The sequence below is a fragment of the Canis lupus genome, chromosome 38 (genome assembly GCF_011100685.1).
Source record: "Canis lupus familiaris isolate Mischka breed German Shepherd chromosome 38, alternate assembly UU_Cfam_GSD_1.0, whole genome shotgun sequence".
Classification (NCBI taxonomy): domain Eukaryota; kingdom Metazoa; phylum Chordata; class Mammalia; order Carnivora; family Canidae; genus Canis; species Canis lupus.
Window position 1 is genome coordinate 24,107,955 of NC_049259.1, and position 14,322 is coordinate 24,122,276.

General features: G+C 39.2%; 1 protein-coding gene across 1 annotated transcript; it reads left to right on the forward strand.

The window, feature by feature from the left end:
• The first annotated feature begins 12,019 nt into the window (after positions 1 to 12,019).
• OR10T2 (olfactory receptor family 10 subfamily T member 2) lies at positions 12,020 to 12,967 on the forward strand. Its single transcript, NM_001388903.1, has one exon. The coding sequence runs from the start codon at positions 12,020 to 12,022 to the stop codon at positions 12,965 to 12,967; it is 948 nt and encodes a 315-aa protein (NP_001375832.1).
• The last annotated feature ends 1,355 nt before the right edge of the window (positions 12,968 to 14,322 follow it).

Below are 14,322 nucleotides of genomic sequence, written 5' to 3' on the forward strand. Positions count from 1 at the left end.
ACTCTCCACCCCCCATGGCGATCCATACAGCCAAGTCTCAGCATCCTTGCCCAAAATGAAGGGCAAAGGGACAAACTATTTTTCTTTAGTTAATATTTTTACCATTACTTATATTTAGCTCTTTTGCCTTTTTTCACCTCTAGATTGGCTGTTCTTGCATTTTTCGCAATATTTCACTAGTTCATACTTCTCTCTTTTTTAAAATTTTTAAGAATTTATTTGGCAGAGAGATTGAGCACAGGCAGGGAGAGCAACAGAGGCAATGGGAGAAGCAGGCTCCCAGAGGAGCAGGGACCCCGATGCAGGCCTGGATCCCAGGACCCTGAGATCAGAACCTGAGCTGAAGGCAGAGCTTCACTGACTGAGCCCCCCAGGTGCCCCTCTTTTCTTTCTTTTCTTTTTATTTTTTTTTTTAACTCATAGGAGAAGGGCACAGTGTACAGAGTCAGAGCGTGGCTTCTATAGCCTCAGCCCTGGGTCCAGCTCCTTCCCTTAGCAGCTCTGTGACCGTAGGCAAGTTACTTAACCTCTGGGTCCATCACTTTCCTCATCTGCTAAGTTGTGATAGGATATTATTTATATACGTTGATGTGAGGATTACATCGGGTTAATAAATACAAGGCAGTGAACTCTGCGGAAATGCTGTTGGAATTGCGTTCTCTGTATTAACCCTTTGTCCTTAGTATCACAGCGGGAACCAGCTTGGATCAGGGGCAGTGTCCTCACATGCCCAGGCCTGACACGTCTTCCTCAACATAGCCCTTCTCTAACGGCTCACAGTGTGATTTTGTAATTTTCCCTGCAGAAGTCTGGCATATCCTTTTTTTAGATTTATTTTTATTTTGAGCATTTATAAACGGAGTCTTTTTCTCCCCTCCAATTCCTTGTTAGAATGTTTGTAAATGCAATAGATCTGTAAAACCACTTTTAAAAAATGTAATAAAATTGTTAAATATTCTGACTAATTCAAATAAATTCTTTGTAAATTCTTTTGGGGTCCTACACACATAATAACATCATTGGCGGGTAATGACAGTTTGATTCTTCTTTCCTGATCTTTATTCCCTTAGTTTCTTTTTATCCTTTTATCATATTCTCTCATAGTCTCATGTGAAATATTGAATAGAAGTGTCATTAATGGGCTATTTATATTTATCTCAAAGGGAAAATTTACAACATTTTACTATTAGATTTGATACTTGGCTTTAGCTTTTTTGTATTTAAACTAGATTGAGAGGTAGCTCTCCGTTTCCAGTTTGATATAAGCTCTTGTTATGAATGCTTATATCATTTTCCTTTCATCAGTTACGGTGGGATATTATATTACAATTTTTCTGACGTCCAAAGGAGAATCCCTGGCATTTGGGGGGTTAAACTCAATATAGGTAATTGTGTTTTGTCTTTCAGGCTATGTGCTAATATTTGTTACGTGCTGACGTGCGTGTCCGTGCACGTGCATGCATGGGTGTGTGTGTGTGTGTGTGTGTAAACACACAACGTATGATCTCTCCACTTCTCTCGAGAGTCCCCTCTGACATTCTATAAGCCATCACTGAGTTTTACTATCAAGATCACGCCGGCCTCATAAAATGACTTGGGAAGTACTCTCTGTTCGTGTTCCCTAAAGAACTTGTGAATCATCGAAATGGTTGAGGCCATCTGGGCCTGGCTAGTTCATTATCAAGTGGCTTATAAATGATTCATTTGTTTCTTATTTAAATAAATGCACATATCTTCCAGAATGGATCGAGTTTTACTGAGACTTCACTGATTTTCATCTGTCATAGACATAGATATAACCTTCTGCCCAGTTTGTTCTTACTGACTTGTTATTCTCTGCAGCATCTGTGGGGGAAATCCCTTTATCATTTCTAATAATATTCATGGCATTTCTCTGCCTCTGATTAGTCTTGCTGGAGACCTTTCAGATCAGTTTTTCTCAGAGGAACAGTTTTTGACTTTGCTAAATCGTCTATATTTTAAGTTTCTTTTCTATGTCAACTATCTTAATCTCTACCTTCACCATAACCATTCTTTTCCCTTTTGTACTTTTTGTTTCTAGGTCTTTTCCTAACATGTGATTTTAAGGCTATGCAAGTAGCTTTCATTCCTCTTCCTTTCTCTTAGAGGTTTTTATGGCTGTGGATTCCCTTCTAAGTACTATTGTAGCTGAATTTCTCAAGTCTTGTATGCAATATTTTAAAGATATTTTCTCACTAGACAATTCTTAAAATAGTAGTTACTTAGAAGTATGCTTCCTAACTTCCAAATGCAGGGGAGATTTTCCAGTTACACTTTCTATTTATTTATTCAGCAAACATGTATTGATCGTTATACACCATTCATTCTTCTAGCACCAGACATGGATCAGTGAGCAAAATGAAAAAACATCTCTGCCCTGGTGGGGTTTTATTTTGTTGTTATTATTGATACCCTCACTGTAGGCAAAAGCGTGTTTTGTGTGATTTTAATCCCTTCGTGTGAGTCGAACTTTATCGTCCAGTCCAGTGTATAGTAAATGTCCCTGTCCCTGTGAAAGGGGTATATGTTCTGCAATTGTTCGATGAAGCATTTTGCTATCTTTTTTTCCTAAATAAAAAGCTTTAGCATCATTGTTTAGTGCTTCTGTATCCTTATGAATCTGTGCTCTACTTTTTATAACAGTCACCAAGAAAGGTGTGTTAAACTCTCCACAATGACTATGAAGTTTCTTACTTCTTTCTTAGTTCTCTTAAAATTTTCAGTTATATAAATATTAAATATATATATTATATATATAAAGGATATCCATTATATAATATATATATGGTCCAATTATAGTAGCTTCCTAATGAATTAAACAATATGCATTATAAGCCGAACTCCTTATCATTGGTAATGTCTTTTGCTATAAAGCCTAAATATCACATTTTAATTCAGCTAGCACTGTATTTCTCTGTTTGGTTTTTGTAAGCCTTGACTATTTGGGGCGGGGGGAGGGCGGGTATCATATTAGGTTCTGCTGTAGTAACAAACATTCCTAAATTCTAAAGGTTTATTTCTTGAGCATGTTGTGTTTGAGCATCAGGTAGCTACACCTATGCATTAGGCTCTGCTACCTCTTTTCTGGGATCCAGGATGAAGACACAGCCCTTACCTGCCTCCCACTGTTCTCATTGTAGAAGGGAAAGGAGCAAGTGGATCCATGCCATAGTTCTTAAAGCTTCTGCTTTAAACATGGCCCACACCGGCATTTACATTTCCTAGCCCCAAAGCGAATCTCATGGGGCACCCGGGTAGCTCAATGGTTAAGCTCTGCTTTCAGCTCAAGTCGTGACCCCGGGGTCCTGGGATCCAGTCCCACATTGGATTCCCTGCAGGGAGCCTGCTTTTCCCTCTGCCTGTGTCTCTGCCTCTCTCTCTGTGTGTCTCTCATGAATAAATAAATAAAATCTTAAAAAAATAAAGTAATATACATATTCACTCCAGATTCTTCATCTTATCTTCTCCTGAAGGCTGACCTGTGTGAATTACAGTGATTGGATATAATTATGAAGGATATAAAAACTAGGATGCTGCTTAGTCCAGGTAACTCCATTGTCTATGCATTTCTCCTATGCCTTGATTTTCCTTAAGTCTAATGTGCCATTTGTTTCCCATTGGGACCTTGGCTGATCAGTGACTGAAAACAGAAATGGCTTGGGGAAAAAAATGGGGTTCCAGGACTGGGTTACTTGCCTATATAAGAGCACACAGACAACCCTCTCACCAGCGTGTAAAGGAATGAGTTCATTCTGACATCTGATGCCATTTCACTTACTCAGGTAAGCACCACTGTGGCATAGTTTGAATTATGGAGGGAGGCCACGGCATTGGGCAATCAAATTTCATCATTGGGCTGCAAATTTCATCAGTTTACTAGGAATGGGAGCTACGGAATCATCATCTTCCTCCAAATCATATAAATTCTGTTTGGCTGGGTGGTTATTGACCACATTGATCCTCATTCCAGCAGGATGGTTGTGGAGTGGTGCCATGGCTTTCTGCTGTGGAACCTGGATGGTTTTGGTGATTCAGGGCAGGGGTCACTAAGCCGATGCTCTAGCTTAGATAGCACGGTAATCGTGGTGGCCATAAAGAATTTTTAAGCTCCTGGCATTTTCACAATTATAGAGCATGAAAACAGATTTAAAAAAAAAAAAAGAAAACAGATAAAAACAAAGTTACAAGTAATTAATTGACAATTTAAAAGATGTCTGGAAAATCAGAATGTCCTCTTTTTTTTTTTTTTTTTTTTTTTTTATTTATGATAGTCACACAGAGAGAGAGAGAGAGAGGCAGAGACACAGGCAGAAGGAGAAGCAGGCTCCATACACCGGGAGCCCGACGTGGGATTCGATCCCGGGTCTCCAGGATCGCGCCCTGGGCCAAAGGCAGGCGCCAAACCGCTGCGCCACCCAGGGATCCCCAGAATGTCCTCTTAACAGATGTGCAGGAGTCCACATGTCCTAGAGTCTTAGGACAGCTATCATTAAGGGGGAAGTCCCCGACCTGAGGGTATATTTAGCTTCGAAGGATCAACCTGACCAGAGCTCTTATGCTAAATGAGCTATGACATGACACACCAGATGGATACATTTCAACTGATCTAAGTAAGGCTGAGGTCTTGATCCTCCAATTCCCCTGAACCACCTTTATCTGTTGAGAAAGATATCACCCCCACCCCCATACATACACATCTAAGGGACTCAACCGTCCTCTGCATAAAAGACTGTGGTTGCACCTGGGCTATTTGCCCCGTCACCTAACTTTGTTTCTAGGCCTACAACGGGAACCAGATCACAATGCAATCTGGATAGAAAGGTGCAGGGCCTGCTCTGGGGTAGTTTAAACACACACACAAAAACAGAAACAAATACCCACAAGTCCTGCCAATCTGTATCAGTGGGAGTTAGGAGGCCATGTCCTCATGCAGGAGAGAATTATAAAGATCTTAGACCAGAGAAGAAAAAAACACCAATTTCAATCCTGGGATTCAGAATTCAATTTGTTGACTCATGCATCCAGCAATGGCATTAATTGTCTGCTATAATAACTAATAGAAGCCTGAAATAAATATTGACATACGGTTAACAAATTGGAAATACCACTAGTTTTTGTAATACATCATCAAGGAATCCAAAAGCTCTGGGAAATGAATGTGTTGGGATAGAAAAACTAGAAACGACCTCCTCATCCAACCACTAAACACTATCACGCAGGAGACCTGGTTGTGTTTATAAAATGCAGTGGTAATAGCAATATAAACATCCTTAAAGAGCTCTATGGTAATTCTTATTGTAGACTAGAAATGATGAGAACTGATTTGTTTCATGAGAAGGAATGGGCAATTGGGTCCACCGATGTCAGAGAGAGTAATAGTATTCAGGAGGATGGAACCCTGGGGGCCACACAGAACTGTTAGAGATAAGATGTGGGCAATAAACAATATAAGTTGAAGTTTAGGGTGATAATTACTGTTATGACCTGCAAAGATCTGTGGAAATGGCTGACCAAGGGATTTCTAGCAATAAAATAGGTGAGCAGCCATTCAATAAACTGTTTGATTGTATTTTATGCCTGATGGATGACTGCGCAAGGTACCAGTATGGCAATTCATGGCCACTTACCTAAATTTCAGCACTACACCAATTCCTGAACCTCCTTGATTATGAGAAAAGATGGGTAATTTTGAGGAAAGAGACTGCAACATGGCCACAATTGTATCCTGAAAATCTTGACTTAGTATTTCCCAGAGGGAACTCATCATTTACCAAAGTTCCTGGGAACTGGATACAGGAAAATATCCAGACTTGGGGGGTGGGGGGTTCCTTAGATACTGTCTGTATATTTATGCACATCCCAGAAGACCAGGAATGCCCCCATGATCTACTGGTCAGAGTAGGGACCAATGGAGGTCAGGTATTAGATGAAATGTTGGTTCAGGTCCATCAGGATTTGAGTCTTTTTGAAACTAGGCTCGGGCTCTGAGAAAGCTAGCCAGTCTACTTCTTATTTGCCTCATACTCATGCTTATTTGTGCTTCTCAACCCAAAAGCTTGAGAAGTTCTTCAGGCACAAGTCCTTGGTGGTCCATGAACTGTATTTTTGTCCTCTGACTCCATTGGTTTTAACCTCAACTTTTCAGTATTTTTTTTTTCCAGAATTGCATAGCCTTTGTAGATGGACTTTTTCCACTCAGCAATATGCATTTAAGGTTCTTCAATGTCTTTTCATGCATTTCATTTTCCATTTGTCTGTTCCTTCACCAATATCATGCAGTTTTGATTTATTGTTACTTTATAGTAAGTCTTGAAGTCAGGTAGTATCAGTCTTCCAACATTATTCCTCTCTTTTAATGCATTTTAAAATGTAGACTTTACTTTTATTCAAATAGGCCAACAGATCAGGAGACAATTGCCATTGAATAGATAGTTTACTGCACACAGTTCCTGCGGGATCACACATCACTGGTGCCATGCCAAGATACAGGTGAGTTGGGTCACAGGCAGAGAAGGTTTGAGGAACTGAGAAAGATCCCCTCCTTTGTGCTGTTGTTTTTGTTTTCATGAAAAGGAATGGGCAAGGCAGGGTAAGCAAGCTAAGCAGATTTAGGACTGGCCAGTTTGATCATTTCAGGGAACTCCTGAGTGCAAGGCCATCCCTAGTTTCTGATGGTTGGCCCTAGGATAACCACCAGAGGGGAATCTTGTAAAGAGCCTGAAAAAGCAGATATTTGGGGAGTATGGGCCCTAGATTGTTTAGTTTGCACATGAAAAGCATACTCTAAGGAAAGCCGAGTGTTATCTCCTGGAATTGGAATACTCTAGCCCCAGGGGGGCAGTCCCTCCCTGGTCACAGCCCCGGAATGTTAAAGCAACAGGTACGTTTATTTGGGGAATATAAAAACTAGTGAAAGGGAATAAAGGGGAAAGGAGAAAAATGAGTGGGAAATATCAGAGAGGGAGACAGAACATGAGAGACTCCTAACTCTGGGAAACGAACTAGGGATGGTGGAAGGGGAAGTGGGCCGGGGGTGGGGGTGACTAGGTGACGGGCACTGAGGGGGGCACTTGACGGGATGAGCACTGGGTGTTATGCTAGGTGTTGGCAAATTGAACTCCAATAAAAAATAAATTTATTAAAAAAATTAAAAAATATAAATAAATAAATAAATAAATAAATAAATAAATAAAATCCGTTTAAAAAATAAAACAACAGGTACAGAAATCAGAAAAATGTGCACTGTTGTGTTGGCTGTTCTGGGTTTTCAGCCTTTCCATATAAACATGACGGTCAGTTTCTTGATATACATAAAATAACTTGTGATTTTGATTGGGAATACTTGGAATGTGTAGATCCAGTTGAAAAGAACTAACATCTTAACAATATTGGGTCTTCTCATCCAGTAACATGGAATATTTTCCCATTTATTGAAATCTCCTATCTCTTTCATTGGTATTTTGTAATTTCACAAACTGGACTTTTCTATATCAACTCTATTATCCTGTGATCTTGCTTTAATCACCTACTACTTCCAGGAGGTTTTTGATCTATTCTTTGGGATTTTCTATGTAGACAATCATACCATCTGGGAAGAGATGTTCTTATTTTTTATAATTTCTATTTTGTTCTTTTCTGGGAGCGAGGCAGAGTCTTCTTTCTCCAAAGATAATCTGTACTTGTGTCTTGCAGATCTTTAGAAAGACTACCACGTAGACCCACTATAAATTTACCACTTTAGATCCACTACAAATTAAATTCAGAGCTCAAGATTTCTTAAACCAATAATGATGCAAATTTGGAATTAAATTAGAATGAACTCCAACGGTTCACAACCTCTCTTGAATGAATGTATTTTCCTCACCCTGACCTATGCCTTTGGTCAGCCTTGGGGTGATTTTCCCACTATTCCTCTTAACAGGGAACTAAGGCATGCGCTTAGTTTTGCCTCATGCTTATCTTAAGGCACCGTCCTTCAGAGTTACAGCTTAAAGAGGAAGATCTACTTTTTGATCCACATTTGGTGGGTGCTGATCTTTCATTTCTATCAGTGACATTCTGGGATTCGCTCAAATCATCAACTTGGCTTTGTCATTCCTTCCAGCTAAGTAAATCTCCTCACTCTGGAAGGGACTTCTAGCCCTCCACTCACCTCTCTAGATTCTTGCTTTCTTTCAGATTTTGACCTGAAAATTTCTGGGACACTTTCATCTTGTCAATCTACGAAAAATTTTAAAAATATTTCCCCAGTAACTTAGTTGTTTTCGGAAGAATGATTTGCTGGAATACCCAGACTGGCTACTGCCAGAAATATGCTCAATCTTTTTCCCTTGAATATCCTGGTATAAAACAGTAGTTTCCACTTCACTTTCTTATTCCCAGTGTTTTTGTTCATAAAGTCATGGGATGAATCTCAGCCCTGGTTGTGTTTGAGGCTCTTCACTGGGAGGTGCTGTCTTTCTAGAGGCCCTCATGTTCACTGGCACACACTTCGGCATGCCTCTTGTACGTAATTGTGCTTGTATTTGTCTTCTGTGCTAAATTAGAATGATCAGTGTGATCCATTCATCTTTGAATCACCATAATGCCTAATGTCGTGCTCTGCGAATCACTGCACTCTATGAATGGCTGCTGAATAAAAGTCTTTACCTCACAATCCGACCCTGAAGGACGTTTAAAAACCTAGTTGTCTGACTTCTTATCCAGGCTTTGGATAGAGAAGTGAGACAGAGATTTCCTACATAATCACCAACCCTCACCTTTACCTCTTACACTTTATCAAATCAGTCTTCGTGTAAATCTCAGGGTTGGAAAAATCTCAGGGTTGGTTTCTCTTGACATCCCAGTGTTTTGTACCGTTTTTTGCTTAAAAGTAACTAAACTCCCCCTATGCTAAAAGAATACTTAGTTACCTTTTTAGTGCTTTACAGAGTTGGAAAGCTTTTTGCAACCTGAATTATTTCTTCTGATATTAGATGAGATGCCTTTGTCCACATTCAGCCATTTATTTTCTCTCTCCCATTTGCTCCCCTAAGTCTCAGAGGGCCCTAGTCCTTAGAATCCCAGAAGGCTATAAATACTCTCCAACTTAATTATAGAATCTGAATTGACATATGAATAGAGAATGTGCTATTTTCTGACTCTTATTTAAGACTCAAAAAGGTTAGGCATCTTAAGTGTCAAGATAAACACTTCATGAAATGTTTAGGTGCATTTTTTTTCAATTGCTTAATCTTTCAGGACAGATGTCATTGCTTGTCCAAGTGACCTTCTACTGCTACTTCTTTCAACATCCAAAAGACCAACAGGACTCTGAGCCACTAAACTCAAAGTCATATGTCAACTTTCTCAATCATTTAAACATAAGTGGGTAAGTGTGTTTCCTTTGTCAGTTACTGTCTGAAGAAACATTTTCCACTAAAGATTTCAAAGATTTTATTTATTTATTTATTTATTTATTTATTTATTTATTTATTTATTTATTTATGAGAGACACAGAGAGAGAGAGAGAGAGGCAGAGACACAGGCAGAGGGAGAAGCAGGCTCCATGCAGGGAGCCTGATGTGGGATTCAATCTCAGGTCTCCAGGATCAGGCCCTGGGCTGAAGGCGGCACTAAACCACTGAGCCACTTGGGCTGCCCCCACTAAGGATTTCAGATTTGAATGTATTTGCATAATAGTTTTTATTATTATGAAAAAAATCTGCATCAAAGTAGAATTCGATTTGCTTTTTTCTTGAAATGAAAGAAGTATACACTCTTGAGTGTACATATACATACAAACAAAAACACATATGCACGCATACCACGCTTTACACCAAATTGAAATGCTTAAAAATCTCAGAAATAAGTAATGACAATGAGGTTAGAAGTTTATCAGTATAGATTTCTATTTTGTTTTTTAAAAAAAGATGACTTTATGAATAATTAAAAAACTTAAGGGTTATATAGATTGTAGTAGAAGAGCAAAGAGCACATCCTAGGGGGAAAAAAATCACAGTCTATGAGAAAACTCGGAAACAAAAGGAGAACAAAAGCATGCCATCACTTATTAAGGTTTGGTTGTAGAGTCTGTTATGTGCCTTTACCGTGATGGGGCTGCAGATTATCCAGAACACATTGCTGTGGTCCCTGCCCCAAAGAAACAGTCTAAAGAAGGTGTGTGTATGTGTTACCATGTATTATGGACTATATTCTCTATATGTTCTATACTATATATAATACATAGTATAATGTACTATATTATGTATAATATACTGTATTACATATAGTATTTAGTATAGAATAAATGGTATATATAATAATCTATATACTATACATAATATAGAATGTGTATAGTATATGGTAATATATATTATATATATATAGTACCACAAGATGATATCCAACTTGTTCACCATATAAGTATTATTGCAAGGTCTCTAGATATTAGGAGGAGGAAAAGCATCTATGTGGACTCTAATAGTCAGGGAAGGTTTATTGGAGAATATATATGGTCTGTTTTTTTTCTGTATCTGAGTCCTCATCATGTCCCACATTCTCCTTATACTTTATAGCCATTGGAGGAGCCAAGAAGTTGAGGGATGTGGAGTAGTGCAAGTATTCCTGGTATCTCCTAAATCCTGAACCTGGTTCTGAAAATAAGATGATTTAGGGCTCTGGATGTTATTGTATTATGAAATAGGTGTTATTTTTATTTTGTTAACATTTCTAGCAATAAAATGGCTTAGACATGCTAGCCATCTCCCCCTGAATGAAAGCATGTGTTATAAAATGGCACTCTAGAAAATTAAGGAAAGGAAGTGTTTGAAATTATACGCTGAGAAATTTTGCTTTCAAGAGGCAATTACCACTTCTTCCTTCTGTACCTTAACTGAACTACACACTGGTAGAAAAATTTCCAAGGGTGTGATGTGGAGAGAGCATTGGAGATATGGTTTGAAGGTTGTTGAGGTCTCTGTTCGCAGACTCTGACAACAGAAGTGCAACACACAGCCCGGTTCGAGAGGAATAGTGGAATTGCATTTCCCAATCGCAACATGAGAAATCTACCTTTTCTTCACCTCATCGTCCCCATTCTAAACCCTCCAACATGCCTTCTGATGTAGATCAAATGATGAGCTGGATTCTCAGACTGTTCTCTGCCAGGAATTGTTCTTGAACTTAAAAAATAAAAATGGTATTTGCTTTCATTGTTGCACACATTTGCTGATTACATTTGGCCAGTGACATGTGCTTTTCTTGCTTGCCCCCATCCTAGCAGGCCATCCACTGTGACTGCCAGTGGTCAGAGGACAGGTGTATCATGCTATCAGTAATCATCTGCACTAACAGATGTTATAAATGATGCGCATAGTTTAGATATGTGGATATTCCAAAAGCCTTTTTTTCATTTTGGAAAAATAATAGTATCATATTTAGAAGCAGTAAATCATTCTTATTTATGTTTGGATAGTATTTTTTTCCACCCAAAAGAGGTAGAAATACTCTGGAATACGTAACAGTGAAGTATATTTAGAATCATCAAATTAAAATATATTTATTGTTAAATATTTGGAAAATATAAAAATATATCTGAAAGCAAACCCAAATCACCTCTAATCTTATCATAAATATGACTTGGTATCTTATTGTAAATATGGCTTGTATTTTGTTTTTTCTCATATTACAGTAGAAGACTTTCTCATGTCCTCACATAGTCTATGGAAATATCGAAGTTGCTTCTTTTGTTACTTTTTTTAATCTTTGTATATTTCTATAATATTGCTAATCATTCTTCCATTACTGGAGATTAATAATTTCCTGTAAAAGTCATCAAAGGGAGTATTTTTGTTGAGAGAGAGAGAGAGAGAGACCTGGAGAGAGAGAGAGAGACTTATCAATATTCTGGGCCTGAAAATATGATACTGAAAGAGAAAGCATCAGAAAAATGTTTTTATTACAATGACAGTCATCCTTTTGTCTCTCCCAAACTCACTCACAGAAAGAAGTCATCCAGATGCACAGTTTCAATAGAACCACTATGGTTACACGGTTTGTCCTGGTGGGCTTCTCTAGCCTGGGGGAGCTCCAGCTACTGCTGTTTGTCATCTTCCTTCTCCTGTATTTGACAATCCTACTGGCCAATGCAACCATCATGGCTGTTATCCGCTGCAGCCGGACTCTACACACTCCCATGTATGGTTTCTTATTCATCCTTTCCTTTTCTGAGTCCTGCTACACATTTGTCATCATCCCTCAGCTGCTGGTCCACCTGCTCTCAGCCACCAAGAGCATCTCCTTTGTGGCCTGTGCTGCCCAGCTTTTCTTCTTCCTTGGCTTTGCCTGCACCAACTGCTTTCTCATCGCTGTGATGGGGTATGACCGCTACGTGGCAATTTGCCAGCCTCTGAGGTATACACTTGTCATGAACAAAAGGCTAGGGTTGGGGTTGGTTTCCCTGTCTGGAGTCACAGGTTTCTTCATTGCTTTGGTGGCCACCAATCTCATCTGTGACATGCCCTTCTGTGGCCCCAACAGGGTCAACCACTACTTCTGTGACATGGCACCTGTTATTAAGTTGGCCTGCACAGACACCCATGTGAAAGAACTGGCTCTATTCAGCCTCAGCATCTTGGTGATCATGGTGCCTTTCCTGCTAATTCTCATCTCCTATGGCTTCATCCTTAATACCATCCTGAAGATCCCCTCGGCTGAGGGAAAAAGGAAGGCCTTTGCCACCTGCGCCTCCCACCTCACAGTGGTCATCGTGCACTACGGCTGTGCGTCCATCATCTACCTGAGGCCCAGATCCAAGTCTGCCTCAGACAAGGATCAGTTGGTGGCAGTGACCTATACTGTGGTTACTCCCCTACTTAATCCCCTTGTCTACAGTCTGAGGAATCAGGAGGTGAAGACTGCCCTCAAAAGAGTTCTGGGGATGCCTGTGGCAACCAAAGTAATCTAACAAAAAACCTTAAAATTATTGAGGGAAGCTACAGAAGTCAAAGGGAGAACATTTTCTCTGGCCTTTTACCAATCCTGTCCCAATGCTGTCAACATTTCCAAAGACTAAGACCACTGTTCCCTTTTTCTTTCTTCCCCATTCCAGAAAAAGGATGAGTCGGTCTACATGCCACATTGTCCAATGCCTGGCTAAAAAACAACAACAATAACAACAAAAAAACAGGGATGCCTGGGTGGCTCAGTGGATTGAGCATGGGACTCTTGATTTTGGCTCAGGTCACGATCTTAGGGTTCTGATATAAAGCCCTGCATTGGGCTCCCTGCTGAGAGTGGAAATTGCTTAGGATTCTCTCTCTCTTTCTCCCTCTGTCCCTCCCTGCTCACAGTCTCTCCCAAAACAAACAAACTGGAAAACAACTCACACTTGGCAAAAAGAGAAAAGGATAAGGTTTTTTAAGGGAGGACAATACTCAAACTAAAATGTGGCCGTGGTTAGCTTTCCTGGTTGAATAGAGAACAGGATCCAAAGCTACTGGCGTCATCTTATCTAGGACATAGGCATCTGCGTAGGCATCTATGTAGTAAACCCACTATGCACCAGGTTCCATGTAAAATGGAAAAATTAAAAGGAGAAATTAATAGCTTATAGGGATGAAGGAGAGGCAGGAACATGAACAGTGAAAGAAAACTATGACAATGCACAGCGATCAGATCTATGAAATGGATATAAACTAAGAGTTATAAGAGCCAAAAGAACAAATATTTATTCCTGCTGAAGAAAAAAAAAGAAAGTTTGGAATAAATGAGATGAGAAGAGGGGAAAGAAAATTTGAGGTGGGCCTTAAACGAAGAGCAAGATTTCAATACTAACGAACTGGGTTTTCCAGTGATGAAAGCATTGATCACTATTACCAGAATTTTTTTCAAAATTTAATACTAGTTTCTTATTATATTAATTATAAATCAAACACATTAATTTTTTTTAAACACATTAATTTTTGTTTGTAATTTTGCTTTGTTTTCATGGTGATGTGTTCAAACTTTTAGTGGACATAATTTTATTTTAATAACGGACCTAAAACAACCACTAGTGACATCATATTTGCTGCTGAAGTGGGACACAATGACTTGGCAGGATGAGCACTGGGTGTTATGCTAAATGTTGGCAAATTGACAATAAAAATTTTTGTTAAAAATAAAGTGGAACACAATGCTCTGGGAAGGCTCAAATGGCCTGGATCTTGCAGCTCACTGACCCTGCAGTGGTCATAATGCTAACTTCACAATGACTCTAACATCCAACTGTAATAATTTGAACTATAAACACTAAGATTTTAAATCTATTACTTTATTATT

Excerpts from the sequence above, each read along its gene's own strand:
- OR10T2 (NM_001388903.1), top strand. The coding sequence starts at position 12,020 with ATGCACAGTTTCAATAGAACCACTATGGTTACACGGTTTGTCCTGGTG.